This window comes from Hyperoodon ampullatus (assembly GCF_949752795.1).
Source record: "Hyperoodon ampullatus genome assembly, chromosome: 19".
Taxonomy (NCBI): domain Eukaryota; kingdom Metazoa; phylum Chordata; class Mammalia; order Artiodactyla; family Ziphiidae; genus Hyperoodon; species Hyperoodon ampullatus.
In genome coordinates this window covers 20,623,844-20,641,260 of record NC_136932.1, presented here as the reverse complement: position 1 = coordinate 20,641,260, position 17,417 = coordinate 20,623,844, and the positions used below count along the sequence as shown (strand labels likewise).

At 43.0% G+C, this 17,417-nt stretch overlaps 1 protein-coding gene across 2 annotated transcripts; it reads right to left on the bottom strand.

Moving 5' to 3' along the window:
- Positions 1-129: 129 nt before the first annotated feature.
- VCF1 (VCP nuclear cofactor family member 1) lies at positions 130-15,845 on the bottom strand (the record flags this gene model as incomplete). 2 transcript variants are annotated; one of them, XM_079725434.1, is made up of 3 exons in its annotated part: positions 130-765; positions 11,267-11,366; positions 15,625-15,845. In XM_079725434.1, the coding sequence occupies 3 exons, from the start codon at positions 15,843-15,845 to the stop codon at positions 529-531; spliced, it is 558 nt and encodes a 185-aa protein (XP_079581560.1). In that variant the 3' UTR covers positions 130-528. The 2 variants fall into 2 exon arrangements, with proteins under 2 accessions (XP_079581560.1, XP_079581561.1); XM_079725435.1 differs by lacking the exon at positions 11,267-11,366.
- Positions 15,846-17,417: the final 1,572 nt, after the last annotated feature.

The following is a 17,417-nucleotide window of genomic DNA, read 5'->3' as shown; positions in this document are numbered from 1 at the left end:
ACAGAGTACTTTCAACAGGACATCTACATACTAAGAGGTAGTATGGCAATTAATTTCAGTGCAAGACTGAATCAAGCTTTCTATGTTTTGGAAAAAAACTTAGGTTTTTTCATGGAAAGTAGATACTCTTTACTAGTTTATTGAATTTAAAAAATTGAAGATCCCGTAAAATGAAAAGGCCTTTTTACAGAAAGTAGAATTTCTAAGTGACAGATCTGGAAATCAGTCTGACTTGGACAAACTATGGGTGCAACACGCAGATGAGATTTCCTCCTACTGTTGACTTGCCCTGGATTTGATACCCACCCTCAAAAGAATCCTATAAAAAACTGCTTCAAAGCCCCTTTGAAATCGCAATAGTGCAGCAAAACCACAAGTAAACAACGGCCTGTTAACCTGTTATTTCAAATATAGACTGAAAAGCCAACAGGCATCTTTTTGTGCAATTTTTTTTAAAACATCGTTAAGTTGAAATATCAAATCTGCGCAGCGCGGTCCCTTCACAGAAGGCAAGAAAGTGCCGGCACATCATGTGGGAGGCCGTCCTCGGTGCTGCAGGCTGTGAAAGTGGGCCTCCTTCAGGGTCTGGTTGATGTGGAAGTACGGGCTTTGGCACAGCGCGGACGGCACGGGCGCGGGCTGCGGGCCGTGGGGGCTGGACCGGGCGGTGGGGTGGCCTGAGCCGCTCTCCGGCCCGCTGGCGCGGTCCGGGCTGTTGATGCTGCTGCCGCTGCCGCTGCTCCCGCCACTGTCGCTGCTCGAAGACTGGAACGGGGGAAAAAGACACGGCATCACAGTTAGGCTGTTCGGGGTCTTAGGAGCTTAACGGGGGTTTAACTTCAAATACCCTCTTTAGGACTGTTTTTCCTATTCAGTTTGAGGAGGATCAGCATGAAAACATACACTGGGTTTTAGAGTTGACAAAGCATATTCACTAAGGTATTTCGTTTCGTCCTCACACCTACCCCGTGAAGTCGAGTGGGCTGATGACCCAACACCCCCCCCCCCCAGGAAGAGGCAGGGTCCGGACTCCAGCACGGCCCCTCCGACCACAAATCCCTTCCACTACATCTTAATTCCTTGATGCATCTTCCCTGCTTGCTTTTACCACGCGTTCCAATCATTTCCAATAATCACAGAAGGGAGTTCTCAGCCTCCAAAGGGAAGCATCAGTCATTGGTACAGGGTATGAAACAGGTGTCCTCGTAATGAGTAAGGTGGCTTCTGGGCACAAGTGAAAATTCTGACAGCTTTGTGGTTATCATGGGCACAAAACTGTATTCTCTGAAGGCAGAACACATATTCTGAAAGACTTTTTTTTTAATTGAAGTATAGTTGCCGTACAATATAAGTTACAGGTGTGCAATATACTGATTCACAATTTCTAAAGGTTATATCTCATTTATAGTTATTATAACATATTGGCTACACTCCCTGTGTTGAACAGTATATCCTTGTAGTTTATTTTATACCTAGTAGTTTGTACTATCCTGAAAGACTTGAATATACTTCTTGTAGAGTTATATTAGCATTTTTGCAGTTCGGTATGTGTATGCATGTGCATACGTGCACACATGTGCCTAATTTTCTGTTTAATATCCCTCACGTTACTTGGTGTCTTAGTCACCTTGAAGAAGCTACTCAGAGTTCCCTGGTAAGAGTCACTCTCAGAAATCTTCCTTCCGATGCTAGGATCTTCAAAGGGAAGGCAATGGTAAGGATGGATCCTTTTCCGAATTACAGTATTTGACTATTTCTAATAAATGGCAACCCCAATAACTTGAATAACGGCACACTTCTCTATCTACAACTCAACACAATATTGTGCTCGAAGGAATCGATGCTGAGACATTTAGAATTCTAGAGGTTAATGATCTGGTGTATAACTTTTTAAAATTTTACCCTTTGATACTTCTAAATCTATATTCCCTTATACAAAAACACTGGTTTTGAAATGCCTGCTTACAACTGTGTGAAATCCACATGTAAGGAAAAAGACTGGCAAGAAGCAGATCATAGTAGTTACGTTAAAATGGAGGGATTATAGTTGGTGATTTTTTCTACCCTTTACTGCAACTTTTTGCAATGTGGTTATTATCTATTTTCATTATAAAAGTAAATGTATAAATAAAATGTTGTTTCCAGATAGATACTTTAAAAGTGATTTTTAAAATACTAGTTCTATCCATTTTTTGATCAAAAGTTATACCTAATAATATGTACATAAATAAACTTACCTAAATTGGCAAAGAAAGCAATGTTCACGAAAGGCATTCCAGTCTTAACACTTGAATCAAGAATTATCATGGTCCATAGGTCATTTGGAGGCACTTACACTTAACAGTTCACTTAGCCCACTGCCCGCGGGTAGTAGGAGACAACCTATCTATCTTCTTTAAAAAAAAAAAAACTGATGAAAGTATTATAATGGGCTGAATAAGGTCAGATGGCAGGGTTAACCATTATTAAGGTTATGGAAAGGACCATTATTTCCTTTTAACCCTAAAAGCATAAAACCAAATTTTAAGTCTCTATCAGAGCCTTAAGATATATGAAGAAGTAAATCGTTTTGTCTTATAAAACGAAAAAACTCGAGACGGAAAAAATTGTATTTCCCCTGCTTAGTGGAGCTTCTCTGTATCAGCAGCAATAAAGACTTAAGTGAAAGCCAATTCAAAAACAAAAGTTGTGTTCCATAAAAGTCTCCCCTAACCTAGCGCAGAACCAGCTAGAACTGCCGCTGGCACAGCCGGTGAGGCCGCTACTCGGGTGACGAGCAAGTCACCACACTGGGTAGGAGGCCCGCCGCACAGAGCACTCTGTCTCCTCTCAGTCTGTTTTCTTGCCTGTTTCTCGTTACAGGTACCGTCTGAAAATTAAGGCAAGAACTAGAATCTGTTTCTAGTAACTCAAGTTTCCATCTCAAATTATATTTATTTCACACTGTAACAGCAAAGGTGACACTATTCTGAGAAAAGATAAAAATTCTTTAAAATAAACAGGTTAAAAAAGATTGCTGTACAATAACTGTTAAAAAGGAGAGAGAGGGAGACAAATACACCTGCAATTTCTAGTCCATTTTAAGGATCTTGTAACTCAGATTTTTAAAGACACGTATAAAAATGTTTAGTGTAGCCCTGTCTATAATAGCTAAAAATGGGAAACAACCTAAATGTCTAAAAATAGGAAAACTGGGACTTCCCTAGTGGCGCAGTGGTTAAGAATCCGCCTGCCAATGCAGGGGACACGGGTTCGAGCCCTGGTCTGGGAAGATCCCACATGCCGCAGAGCAACTAAGCCCATGCGCCACAACCACTGAGCCTGCGCTCTAGAGCCCGCGAGCCACAACCACTGAGCCTGCGTGCTGCAACTACTGAGGCCTGTGTGCCTAGAGCCCATGCTCCGCAACAAGAGAAACCACCGCAGTGAGAAGCCTGCGCACCACAACGAAGAGTAGCCCCTGCTCGCCGCAGCTAGAGAAAGCCCGCGCACAGCAACAAAGACCCGACGCAGCCAAAAGTAAAATAAAATAAATAAATAAATAAACGTATTTTAAAAAATAATAAACTAAAAATAGGGAAACTGGTTAAACTATGGTATATGTATATAAAGTGTAATACATGAATTATAATCCATAACGATGAAATTCTATTCTGCTCGTAACAGTGAGGATAAGAGATATACATACACCAAGGTAGAAAGAGATCTTTAACATTTCTTTTATAGGTTACAAAACAACGTATAGTAGGTCTACTGGTTTTTAAAGTGTTTTCTTTAATGTATACATATATGTACACCAAAAATATTCTGGAAGGATATACATGCCAAAATATTTAGAATTTGGACCTCCTACTTTTAAAAAAAACTTTATTTTCTATAGCTTCTACAAAAAATACTTCTTTTGAGGGCAAAATACAGTCATGAGTAAGAGAACTAAAGAGTGCTACTACAAAAGAGAGTAAGGTCTCCAGTCACTCGTAGCTTCAAGACTGAGACTTAAAGAAAACATTGACATTGTCAGTAAGATTTTAGGAAGGCTGTTTGCCTCCCGTGACAGCTTAAGAACCCCTAAACTGCTTCAGCTGACTCTAGCAGACAGCAGGCCGATGATGCTTTTAGACTAAGAAGGGAGAACCTATACAGAACCTGGGAATCTGGGTGAACACACTTTACACATTATTTTAATACACATAAAACATTACACCCTACTGTCATTAAAGGTAAGAACAATGCATCTCTTTCAAAGGTGCACTGGTTCCTATTTTCATCCTACTCAGACCGGTCTTGGCGTTATCGAGGGGCTTTAGGGAATATCTCACCATCTACGGATGGACAAGCAGAAACCAGCAGAATAAAAGCAAGCAGTGCAATGTGCTAAGGGTAATTGTTCTGTGAAACTTCTCTTCAGTGATGCACAAGTATATTTGGTACATACTGGGTAACAAAATATGGCATTTCTGTGGGACCGGGTCAAAAAGTTTGAAAGTACTGAAATGGGTCTTAACGCTGTCAGCCATCAAAGTGGTCTAACTTTGTGGGATAAAGGAAAGACCATTATTTCCTTTTAACCCTAAAAGCATAAAACCAAATTTTAAGTCTCTATCAGAGCCTTAAGATGTATGAAGAAGTAAATCGTTTTGTCTTATAAAACCAAAAAACTCGAGACGGAAAAAATTGTATTTCCCGTGCTTAGTGGAGCTTCTCTGTATCAGATTGCCTGGGGGGCAGAGATGAAGAGAAGGGAGAAGTATTAGAGCTTTCAGGAGCCTCGAGAGAAGGTAGAGCAGATAAAGGCAGAAGAACATGCACTGTCTTTAGCAGAAAGAATATATATAAATCATGGAGCAGAGGGCAGACAAGTTGAAGTTCATTTCCTTAGTCCAAAGGGCTCAAATCATACAGCAGAGGTAAAGAGCTCCTGACTCCTCAGCTAGGCCTGCCCTGAATTTTATTTTCCCAGGGCTTGAAGTCAGTTTAAGAGAGAGCCCATTTATACCCATGGTAGAAACAAAATAGCTCTAAAGACACTTTCTACTAATAACCTTTAGAAAGTCCCCCAGGTGGGATTGTTACTGAGTCTCTGCTTCCTAAAAAGAGAGCCAGAGTATATGTGTATACTTACTACCTAGAGCTGGATGCTTTCTGTTAAGTTAGAAAAGCAGATCAACAGCGTATTTTATTTTCTTTCAAGCCCCAGCTTCCCCTCACATCCATCCATCTCCCCATCCAGTGGTGCTTTTAAATTTACGGGAGCCTCAAACGAAAAAAGAAATCTTGCTCATTGTATTACACACTCCATCCCTGGAGTCAGAATGAAGTTCACCCTAAGGCCACTGCAGAATCTGAATTAAGTGTAGGGGGTGATCCTAGCCAAGTCTATCAGAGCTTCTAATGTAAAACTCTGTGCTTCCAAAGTGCCCAGTGATTTAAGAGAGCTCCAGGTCTGCTAATACCCGTGAGACCATAAGACTCCAAATGCATTCAGTGGGCTAATTAAAACCACTTTTTAAATATGCAAGGGAAGAAAATACAGATGGTCACTTTTCTGTGTCAATGAGTAAATGGCATATCCTTACAAGATAAAGTTGGACCACGTCGGGCTTCCCTGGTGGCACAGTGGTTGAGAGTCCACCTGCCAATGCAGGGGACACAGGTTCGTGCCCCGGTCCGGGAAGATCCCACATGCCGCGGAGCGGCTGGGCCCGTGAGCCGTGGCCGCTGAGCCTGCGCATCCGGAGCCTGTGCTCCACAACGGGAGAGGCCACAGCAGTGAGAGGCCCGCGTACCGCAAAAAAAAAAAAAAAAAATTGGACCACGTCATCTGTTTGAAGTTTCTGCCTAAAAACATGTATGTATTCTCATTACTAAACAGATAACTTTCAGGTTCTATATGAAACTGCTTAGGGTAGCTTTTCTTGCTGTGAGTTGATGCAACATATTACAAATATTTCAAGGACTTGAACTGTGAGCAAAGTTTCTAAAGACGGACACTACAAATTAGGTTAACTTTTGAAAGGACTGTTCCTGCATTTGAATGGATCTTTTGAGAAGTTAATTTAATAGTTAATTTGCTACAGGGTTTTAAACACACAACCTTAACACCTTACCCCAGAATCTGCCAAAACAGTTTTGTCTGTCAGGCTGGTCCTACTACCAGGACAGATTAATGATGAGAATGAACAAAAACAAAGAGTGTTAAAATACCTTCTTTAAATATTCTCAGGGTCATCTAAATTCAGTGCTTAAAAAAAAAAATCACCTAACATACTGCCAATTCTTATCAGTTAAAACAAATGGATTTATAGAATCCTAATTTTAATGATACATGGATTCCCCTGGTTCTGTAATGCTTTTATCTGACATGCATCTACACTCCAACTAAGAATACCCTTGGGATTTTAGAGTTATGCCATCGAAGATTTTCCCTTCTAGTAGCCACAAGAAAAAAGACAGAGACTGTTCCAATTAAGCCATCTCTGTTTTATTTCCACATCTTCTCGCTCTCTACTTGCTGTTACTTCATAGTGATCTAAAAAATCTAAACAGTCTTGGTAAGTTAAAGGTATTTTTAAAAAGTTGGGGTTTTTGTATTTTAAAAAGGTACTGCTTTTGTTCACTCAGGCAGCAGTACTTCTTATAAGGCATATACCTGCATACCAGAAGCCAGATTTACTGGAAGTGTCTAATGTAATTTGTAGATAAAGATATTCAAGCTGAAAATAAAGAGCATTATTCCTACAAGTGAAGCTACAATTCAAACCAAAACGGCCAGCCTAAGAAAATGCATTTAAATAAGTTAAATCTAGCTAGTTTTTACCCATCCAATAACTGTCTGAGGTCAGGGAATGGAGCTACCTTTGTAAAGGACCCAACAGGAAGATGCAGAGTGACAAATCACTTCACTGCTTGCTCACCAGAGAGAAAAACGAAACTGCCTTAGACGTTAACTACCAGGAATCATCTAGAATGCCTTTCAAAAAGCTTTTTTAGGGTTTCCCTGGTGGCGCAGTGGTTGAGAGTCCGCCTGCCGATGCAGGGGACGCGGGTTCGTGCCCCGGTCCGGGAGGGTCCCACTTGCCGCGGAGCGGCTGGGCCCGTGAGCCATGGCCGCTGAGCCTGCACGTCCGGAGCCTGTGCTCCATGGCGGGAGGGGCCACAACAGTGAGAGGCCCACGTACCGCAAAAGAAAAAAAACAAACAAAAAAAAACTGTAAATTATATCTCAATTTAAAAACCAGTATCCTAAGGCTCACAAGGCATTAAATCTAAGTCACTGGAGTTAAAATTCAAGATCTTCAATGCAAACACAGATTCAAGTTTTGAAAAAAACCACTAGACCCCAATTTCCTTACTTTTTGTAGCTAGAAATCTAAAACTGCTTTCTAGCTAATAACATGTCATAGCATTTACTCAGAAAAATATTTTCCAGCTAAAAGATAGAGGGAGGAAAATTATTCTTCTCTGTCCCTATGATTCAAGAGAAGTCTAGAACCTAGTGGCCCTGGGTATATGTAGCAAAGTCCCTCGGAGCTTCCGATCTGTCTTCTGGGAGGCCGCACACACCGTGGGCAGGAGCCCGCAGCTCACACTCAGACTCTGGGGCTCCCCAGTCTGCCTCTCACCAGCTATGTATCTTTGGGGAAGGGACTTTATTGTTCTGTGCCCCAATTTTTCCATCTGAAAAGTAGAGATCATAATAACCACCAAACTGACAGGAAGAAAATGTACAAGTAGATTCAAAGTTTCTCTTTACATAACTAATCTGGCAAGTCGGTTCACATTCTTCAGTTCACATTCTTCAGCTTCCTAGAATCTAGGGAAAAAAGAGGCCCATACTATCTCCATTTTACAGATAAACATGACTTACTTGTGGCACAGTTTGAGATAATTCAAACACCTCGTGTCTTATTTCCCAGTACTTGCCAACGTTATCACATTTAGGAGAAAAAGGTGAGTTCTGGAAATTAATTATAAATAACAGTTTTAAATCTCTCTTACAATGAAAACAAACTTCCAAATGAAAGTTCTTTATGTTACAAGAAAAAAATTCTAAACTTAAGTATCTCAAGAAAGACACAGGAGGGGCTTGCCTGGTGGCGCAGTGGTTAAGAATCCGCCTGCCAATGCAGGGGACACGGGTTTGAACCCTGGTCCGGGAAGATCCCACATGCTGTGGAGCAACTAAGCCCGTGCGCCACAACTATTGAGCCTGCGCTCTACAGCCTGCGAGCCACAACTACTGAGCCTGCGTGCTGCAACTACTGAGGCCCGTGCACCTAGAGCCCGTGCTCCGCAACAAGACAAGCCCCTGCAATGAGAAGCCTGCACACCACAACGAAGAGTGGCCCTCGCTCACCACAACTAGAGAAAGCCCACGCACAGCAACGAAGACCCAACACAGCCAAAAATAAATAAATAATATAAATGAAAAAATAATAAAATAAATAAATAAAGACACAGGAAATGGCTCCTCTTAACTTAGTCTCTTAAGGAAACTTACCCCGTTGGCCCTACCTTAGAATTAAAAGATACTGTTTTCATTAACAATACACTTTGTCATGTAAATTAATAAAATTAAGAATCCACTAGTAATGACATGTTTTATTATTTCCCCCTTTATACACAATTGTCAACAAGCAGCCAAATGTCGCTAAACTGGATATTTTTATGCTATAAACATAACGATCTACTCCAGTGGTCACGATTCAATTATTCAGTACTTCACTTTCCATTTTAAAGTTTTCTCCTGCCTTTTGCTGCTCTAGTTCTCCCTGGGTTCACTCAGACTCATGACTCGAGGGGAGGGGGAAGGATAAATTGGGAGACTGGGGTTGACATAAATACACTACTATATATAAAAGGGATAGCTAATAAGAATCTACTGTATAGCACAGGGAACTCTACTCAATACTCTAATGACCTATATGGGAACAGAATTTTTAAAAAGTGGATGTATGTGTATGTACAACTGAATCACTTTGCTGTATAGCAGAAACTAACACAACATTGTAAGTGAACTATACTCCAATAAAAATTAATTTAAAAAAAAAAGACTCATTACTCGACAGCACCAGACGCCGGTAAATGTGCTGAAATGGAGGGTCAGAGGGTCGTGACCGCCCGTGAGGGATCTACTGGTGAGTTCAGATTACCACGACAGGTAAAAAGTACCTGTACTGACTGTTACTTATCATAAGGGCAATCCAGTCCATCCTTCAGACTAATGATTACAGAGTGGTTTAACCACTGAATTTCTTTGGACAAGTAAGAACCAGACATGTAAACCCACAGGTTGAATAACAATACACTGTTTTCTTCTGTGAGAAGAAGAAAGGTATTAGGGAGTGAAGGTCATTCTCTACAAACAGCAATTAAAACAAACCAAGGGCTTCCCTGGTGGCGCAGTGGTTGAGACTACGCCTGCCGATGCAGGGGACGCGGGTTCGTGCCCCGGTCCGGGAAGATCCCACATGCCGCGGAGCTGCTGGGCCCGTGAGCCATGGCCGCTGGGCCTGCACGTCCGGAGCCTGTGCTCCGCAACGGGAGAGGCCACAACAGTGAGAGGCCCGCGTACCGCAAAAAACAAAACAAAACAAAACAAAAACCAAAACTGTAATACTAAGGAGTATTACTCAAAATAAGAGAGCAGAAATGTTTGATTTTTTAAAAAATGACAATTTATACTCCTGTTCTCAAACATCAAAATTGTAGATATAGGGAAAAAAGATCAATACAAAAAAGATCTACTGTACCTTTGAACTAATGCAAACATCATATAGCAGGACTGACATACAGACACAGGTAAAGAAATATTCAGGGGCTTCCCTGGTGGCACAGTGGTTGAGAGTCCGCCTGCCGATGCAGGGGACACGGGTTCGTGCCCCAGTCCGGGAAGATCCCACATGCTGCGGAGCAGCTGGGCCCATAAGCCATGGCCACTGGGCCTGCGCGTCCGGAGCCTGTGCTCCGCAACGGGAGAGGCTACAACAGTGAGAGCCCCGCGTACTGCAAAAAAAAAAAAAGAAAAAAAAAAAGAAGAAATATTCAGGGTGATACTGTGAAAGTAATCACCACATAGTCTTTTTAATGAATAGTCTTATAACTCAAAAGAATAATGGAGACTCAATTCTGTTAGTTTTATCATTAGATGTTCATGGTAGCCTCTAATCTTTGGTTTTCTTCCAAAGAGAAAAGAGATTCCCTAGTTTAACCAAAAGCTCAATTACTTTTCTGTTAATCTTAAGGGAGAAAAAAAAAACCCAAAGAAAAAAAAGGTGATAGGAAGATTTTAAAGGGGGGGATAAAAGCTATAGAAATTTAAGTCTCCACATAAAAGGATCTAGTCTGCACTGGTGCATCAACTGCTCCTGAATGAGTATTACCTACGTGACAGTTACTGATTTTTTTCTCCGTGAGGGAATTACTTTGGATTCCTGGTAAAGACTGGATATAGGTCAAATCCTATTACTGAGAACTAGTTAAAGTACAAATTACTTTGGCTGTGGAAGAACTGTGATCTATGGAATTCTACTTTAAGTGATGAGGCCAGGGCTTAGGAATCTTTGCCACTGAGGAGTTTCTCTCTTAGGGTGACAACTGTTAAGGGTCAAATCTTTAGGTGCATAATTTAATAGCAGCATTCTTTCAGTGTCAGCTTCCTTGCCCCACTGCAGACCAGGTGCTCAAGTGCACAGGAGGCATACTGAAGCACCCAGGAAACCAAAGTTCAAACCAAAGTTTGAACTTTCCCCTTTCCCCTCTCACCCCACTCCACTCTGCTTCCCACAGGTGCTCTTTTCAGAACAACATAATGAAAACATAAACACAATTAAAAATAGGACTTCGCATACACATACGTTATATATTCCGAATGCTTGTACGGTTTCTCTTAAAAACATGGAAAGCTTATCTTTAAGAGACATGGAAGCAGCAAAATATACTTGTCTTAAGGACAATTAATGTTTAGAAACGATTAGACAATAAGCTGGCTTCTGAAATACCAAATAGGGGTTCAAAGATGGGCTTTCAAAGGTCCATAAAACTTCTAACATACAAATTCTGGGGTGTGTGTATAGGCTGTTTTGCTGGGGAGAGGGTGTGTAGCTTCCTCAAAAAGGCCATGACTCAAAAAAAAAAAGAGGTTAAAAACACTGCAATCAAATAAGATCACTTTTCTTTATTCAAAAAAATTTTAATTACACGGAAGTAACTGGGTTATTTAGCTCAAGCAATGAAAACAGCAGATACTCTGGACCACACTTCCTACCTCTGTGTCCCAGGAATCGTGAAAGACAGGGTTTCTACTACTTCTTTTGGTCTGTGGGGGGAGATGGTGGTCTTCTTCACTGCCATTCCTTCTCCTTTTCCTGAAATTAAATCACAAGGAGAAAAAAAAAAAAATCAACAATTGACCTTCTGGACACTTCAAACTGTAAACCATGACAACATATAAATTTGCCCTCTTGCCTGAAAAAAGATAAATCATCATATGATATCCCAATAGGTAAAAAAAAAAAAGTTAGAAGTACACCGTCACCAGGCACGAAGAACAAAAATATAAAAGAGCAGCAGTATGGTCGAGCTTAAATTAGTAAAACTCATTTCTAAAAAAAAAGCCTGACAATGTGAAATGCCTGCTGGGAACAAATAAGATCAGGAAGACGTTCCGGACTAAGCTCTCAAACTCCACCTAATTAATGTGACCTTTTCCTACATTTCCTGAAGTTACGATTCCAAGTTACCTAATTTTACTCCTGTCCGTATGACAACACCTAAGACGGGAGTGACTGCCTTTGCCTATTTACACTTAAAATCCTTATAAAAATGGTGCTACACAGGAAGAGTACAGAGGTTCTGGTAGCCTCTAATCTTTCATTTTCTTTCATCCCTGATTTTTCCCCAATTATCACATTAACACAAAACCTCTCTGCCCTCTAACATATTAAATTACTTTTCAGGACAATCACTGGAAAGGCTGCTCCTGGACACATTAACTTGATGATTCTGGCTACACCACCTGGTATTACGAGAAGTTACTTCACCAGGTTGTTACTGTGACCAGATTGTTACTGTGAGATTGTAGCACCAGCCACTTAAAATGTCCAGGTTTCAAGAAAAATCACACCTATTTCTCAGTCAAGTGTTCTGAGATGTACAAGAAAGACAAAATTTGTATGTTTTCTATGCAAGAATCAAGTGCTATCAGGACTTCCAAACCCCAGTTAGAAATCAGAAATAAATTAAAGGAGGTATAATTTTAAGTCAAATTACATGGAACTGTGGTGTCCAATACAGTAGCCATGATATATTTGTTAATTTGAATTAATTAAGATTAAATAAAATTTGAAACCCAGTCCCTTGATCACGCTGGCTACACTTCCAGTGTTCAGTGGCCACCCATAGCTAGTGGCGACTGTATGGGACCGCACAGATATAGGATGTTCCTACCACTGTAGAAAATTCTACTGGGCAGTGCTGGCTAGAGGCCAATTTATACAAAGCAGCACAATCTATTATAATGAAAACTCTTCAGAGTTCAAGTTTCTATAGCTAGAGGGTAAAAGAGCTTTTTGGAAAGTACTGAATTTGAACATACAGTATCTTCTATACAGTTATACTTTCTATGTGAGTAGGGTGGCTTACTGTGGTAGACCCTTAACCCTAAGGCTGAGTTGAGGTCTGGACATCGGAGAAACTTTAAGTTATCACCCCGAGCTCAATCCTCTGTACTTGTGAATACATCTAACATTATTAATGAATGAGTATGGATCCAGTTTAGGCTTGGAATGATAAAGAACGGGTGTGCGGTTCTGATAAAGCATTAACCAACTTGCAGAGGGCTACACCATTTACCTCATTCTAAGACTCAGTTGTTTATAAAATAAGATCTCCTTATCTTTCTCTCAGGGGATTAGATCTTATCCTGAAGTACTGGAGGTTAAAAACTAGATAAATATCAGGTTTTAATCATCATTAAATGGATGTGCTAGTTGAACCAAGAAATTGCTACGTTCGTTCTAAGATGACCACTTACAGAGCACACCGTCTGATGGAAGGCCAGCTGACGCGCAAAGAGAAACTCCTCAAACGACAGCATGTTGGTCCCCAAACTCCTCCTTTATCAGTATGCCAACAGCTGATTGTGCCTGGGCTGCTGAGTCACTCCAACCAAACTCATGAGCCTGACCAAAACTTTCCAATTTCCTCTTTTATAATGGGGGATAAGATACATCTTTCTAGCGACAAGACTATCAATGTCAAGAGGATAGGCTGGTTTTGAAGTTTTCAATTAAACTCTGGGAGAGTCTCATGAAATATCCCTGCCTCATAATCAGTTGATTTCTCCAGGTACCTGAATCATCTCTTTGGCCCCTGGGAGTCCTCTCCTTTGCACGGCACTGGATTAAGGATGAGCCCTACCTGTTCTTCATTCTCCTTTCTCTAAGCTCTGTGCAGATTTCATCCTTGAAACATGTCTCTTTCAACAACATCATTAATAACTCTCAAAACTACAGCTTCATGCTTAACCCCATCCACACAATCAGTCAGATTGTAACTTTTAACATTAATGCCATAGACCACGTTATAATTTGAGCAGCCACCCTATAACTGATTACATTCTCCCTAGCCATCTAGTTACAGATTATTGTTTAGCACCTGTTACTTCTAAGGATGGCAGAAATACATCACTTTTCCTCACTTCATTTCTCTCCAATCTTCCTGTCATCTCCTAGAGACCAAGCATAGAAGAAATCCTAGGGTACAGAGACTAGTGGTTTTCAATTTTTTTAAAAAAAAGTAACAGAACTCTTTCATCCTACCAAAAAAAAAAAAAAAAATCCCTCTATTTGCATAAGAGATAAAGGATCTGTTTTAAAGTAGAAGACTCCCTCCCACAAACCCACCCCTCTTGCAGTTTGAAAAACCACCGTCTTAGACCAACCCTTCATCTTAAAGTTGAGGAAACAGATCCAGAGACCAGAACTGACTTGGAGATGCTAAGACAGCTAGAGCTGGTCCATCATACTCCACGACACACGGGTGCAGAGAAACCTCTGCCAAATCAAACGACTTCTTTTATAGTAATGAAGTTACCATGTTGAGATTGTGTGAATTGGATAAAAAGAATCTGTTACTAGTATAAACACATTCAGATTACCCGTGTATAGCACAGAATAAAAGAAACATTTTGCTAAGAAATATTTCGACTTTTTCAGATATGTGAGACATCCCAAGGGACTACTGGAAGTACGAACTGGGTTTGGGAAGTAAAAGAATGGCAGTTAGATCAGGCTTACTGTACCTAAGGATCCTATGACTAATTCCAGTAGCAAGTTGGTACACATGGCCCCTAATTTCAAATTTAGTCCACTCTTCTTTAATATACAAGTAGAGGCTTTATGCCCCACTCACTGCATGACCCAAGTCAATATGCAGAAGTTTGGAGAACCCTAGATTTTCGCTATTGGCCCAAATAACTTCAGGGTGCTTCCGAGAATCTCAATGCCATGAATTTACCATGCTCCAGAGTAGGGTCCTTGTGGAAAGACTGTCAATTACATTCAAAGCCAATGGAAACACAGAAAGACAAGAAAAGATCCAACATAATCTACCAAGGCAATCCTATCTTATTCACTTAAGCCTCACTGAGATTTTACAGAATAAAGGAAAAGAGCAGTGAACCTAGAAAGACCCACTGAGCTCTCTAAATCTTTTTTCATCACAAATATGAAAGATTGAACTTGCTGATCTACAGTTCTCAGTTCAAACTCCACGATGAGGGATTTTTCTAATTTCGAATAAAGCCGATCCTCTTCATTCTGGGGTACAATCTCAACTTTCTCCTCCCCACCTGTTTACAGGGGGAAATAAGGGGAAAAAAAGAAAAAGAAAAATCGCAGCTTGGTCCGGATTGTCCTCAGTCCGTGTCAAGGAATCATAACACCCCCTAAATTAAGACCCGGGCCTAGGCTCGGAGAAAAAGTAGTGCATCACGACAGAATCCTACCTCCCGCCTTCCGAGTCAAACGCTCCGCATCCAAACAGTTTAGAATCCTGCCTGTTCTTAATGCTACAGCCGAGAGAAGATCCACAAGCCACTTTGGTCCTCGGCCCTTCTGTGTTCACAACCGCCCAGGACACAAGTTCTTCGGTCTAACCTAACCCTTTCCTGCTGCGGGGTTAAGCCCAAGCCTTCTTTCTGACCTTGGGGAGACCAGCTCCCCGCCCCGTCCTCTCACAGACGCCCTAGGGGCTCCTCTCGAAGATCAGACATTCCTCCCATCCCCCTACCCTCCTAAATTTAGGACAGGGAAGCTTTAGGGCCATCGTCTCTCTTCCGGGACCGATCAGACTTCATTCCAAATAGGGAAAGATGGGGGGAAAAGATGGGGTCGAGAGAAACCTGGGCCCTGGGAAGTCACTCCTTCAGCGCCCCCAGGGACCAGGTACCCGATCACCCGCGCATCCCGCTCCCCTCCTCCCCCGGACTGCAAAGCACCCAGATGGAGACCTGCCGGGCCCACGCTTGCTCGGACCCCGCGTCACGCGCCCCCTCGGCTCCAACCCCCAAGACACAGCAACCGGCGAGGGGCTGGAAAGGAAGAGGGTCCCCTGCGGTCTCACCTGGGGCGGAGGCGCTCGCTCATGTTAGCTGATGGAGGCGAGCGACGCGGCGCCGCTCCGTGAAGAGAGAAAACAGAGGGTGTTGTGTTCCAGCGGCCGCCACGCCCACACCCTGGGGCCTTGGCTCTCACCGCGGCTCCGGTGGAAGCGGCCGGCGGTGAGTACCCCTCTGTGGGACCCGTACCACCTCTACTTCCGGCGTCTGCTCCGCGCCCCCCCATGTCGCAGCCGCCGTGGTACCGCCCACCGGCGGCTGCGCAGTGACGCGACCCCAGCCGCGCCGACCGGTAACCCCGCCCACAGGAAAAGGAGGGCTCGGAGCGCCCAGGAGCTTCTGGGAGAGAGGACCTCGTTAGAGGTCGCCCGAGCTTTCGCCTGTTCGCAGCCGAGTGGGGATAGCTTAAGAGTCAAGCCAGGTTTAAATTAAATTAAAGTATATCAGAATAATATGTTACAAGTATTTAAGTTAAATCCCTGTGAGGTCACAATTTTTAAAAAATAGCTGAGAAGCATCAGGCAGTGTTGCGGACGGCCTGCCCCGGGTCCCAAGACTGAGAGTTGGGAAGCGGCGCGTGGGCTGCGCTGGGGGGCGGGCCTGTCGCGGGGCTTAGTGGTCTTACCTGTCTTGCGAGGTGAGGCGCTGTCGTGGGGAGGGTCCCCACGGGCCAGGGCCTCCGCCGTAGGTCTGGGGACGAATGTGGCGACAAGAGGAGAGTGGGGGGAGAGCTTCCTGAAGCCGAAGATTCCGCCCCCTTAGGCGTCCCAGCGGCTCCGGCGCCTGGGGCTGGGGGGCTGCGGGGAGGCCCCAACCAGGAAGCAGCAGGACTGCTTTTCTGAAAATGTTACGGGCAGGAGGGTACGCCAGATAATACTGCTGGGGGCGGGGAAGTCCGCTGGAGAGCGCAGGAGCGGCGGGCGAAGATTAGCCTAACTTTGAGGTCCGCCCTGTGCCCAGGAGGGTGGTCAAGTCTGCTTTCTGGAACACCGAGGTAGCACTGCCCTACAGGTGACTCGGTTATTTGAATTTGCCCAAGCACTTTGCCACATTTATTCATTGTATGTGCTGTCGAGTGACTTCCCTAATTGTGTTTTTCAGAGGCCGACATTAAAATCGCAACTAGAGAACGGAGAGCGAGGCATGCAGAACCAGGAGAAACAACCGCAAAATCAGCATCTTTCTAGAAAAGCTTTGGTAAGAAAGCAGTTAATAGGGAAGAACCTTTGTATTCTGTTACAAGTTAATCACTAAAGGGATGTTGCCTGTAAGCTTAAATTACACCTAATAGCCCATCTCTGGGAACCCTGCCTCCCAGGTCATGAGCATGAAGCTAAAATACCTGTGTTTAGCTCAGAGGAAACAGCCTGACCAGCCCACCTGTGAATCACTGCAGGAAGGAAGAAAATAGCATACTCCCTCCGGAGGCTGATGGGAACTAGGAAATGTTTGGCTTTACTCCCTTCCCTTTTAGTATAAAGGATGCCTGAATTCTAACTCAGGCAAGATGGTTCTTTGGGACGCGAGTGCCCCATCTCAGTCTGCCGCAGCTTTCCAAACAAATTCCCTAGTCCTCGCCCCAAGAACTCATCTCTCGGTTTATTGGCCTGTCCTGCGGTGAGCGGATGAGCTTGAACTCGGTAACATTAAGGCATCCATGGTGAGACGTTACTGTTCAAGGGTGCAGGAAAGATCTCAGTAGGATTAAGTGTGAGGATAGCACGGTGTGGAAGCACGTGCCTCTAACAGGTCTCTTTTAAAGTCGTTAGCCTAAGGCCCTTGGACTGGCTTCCGTTGT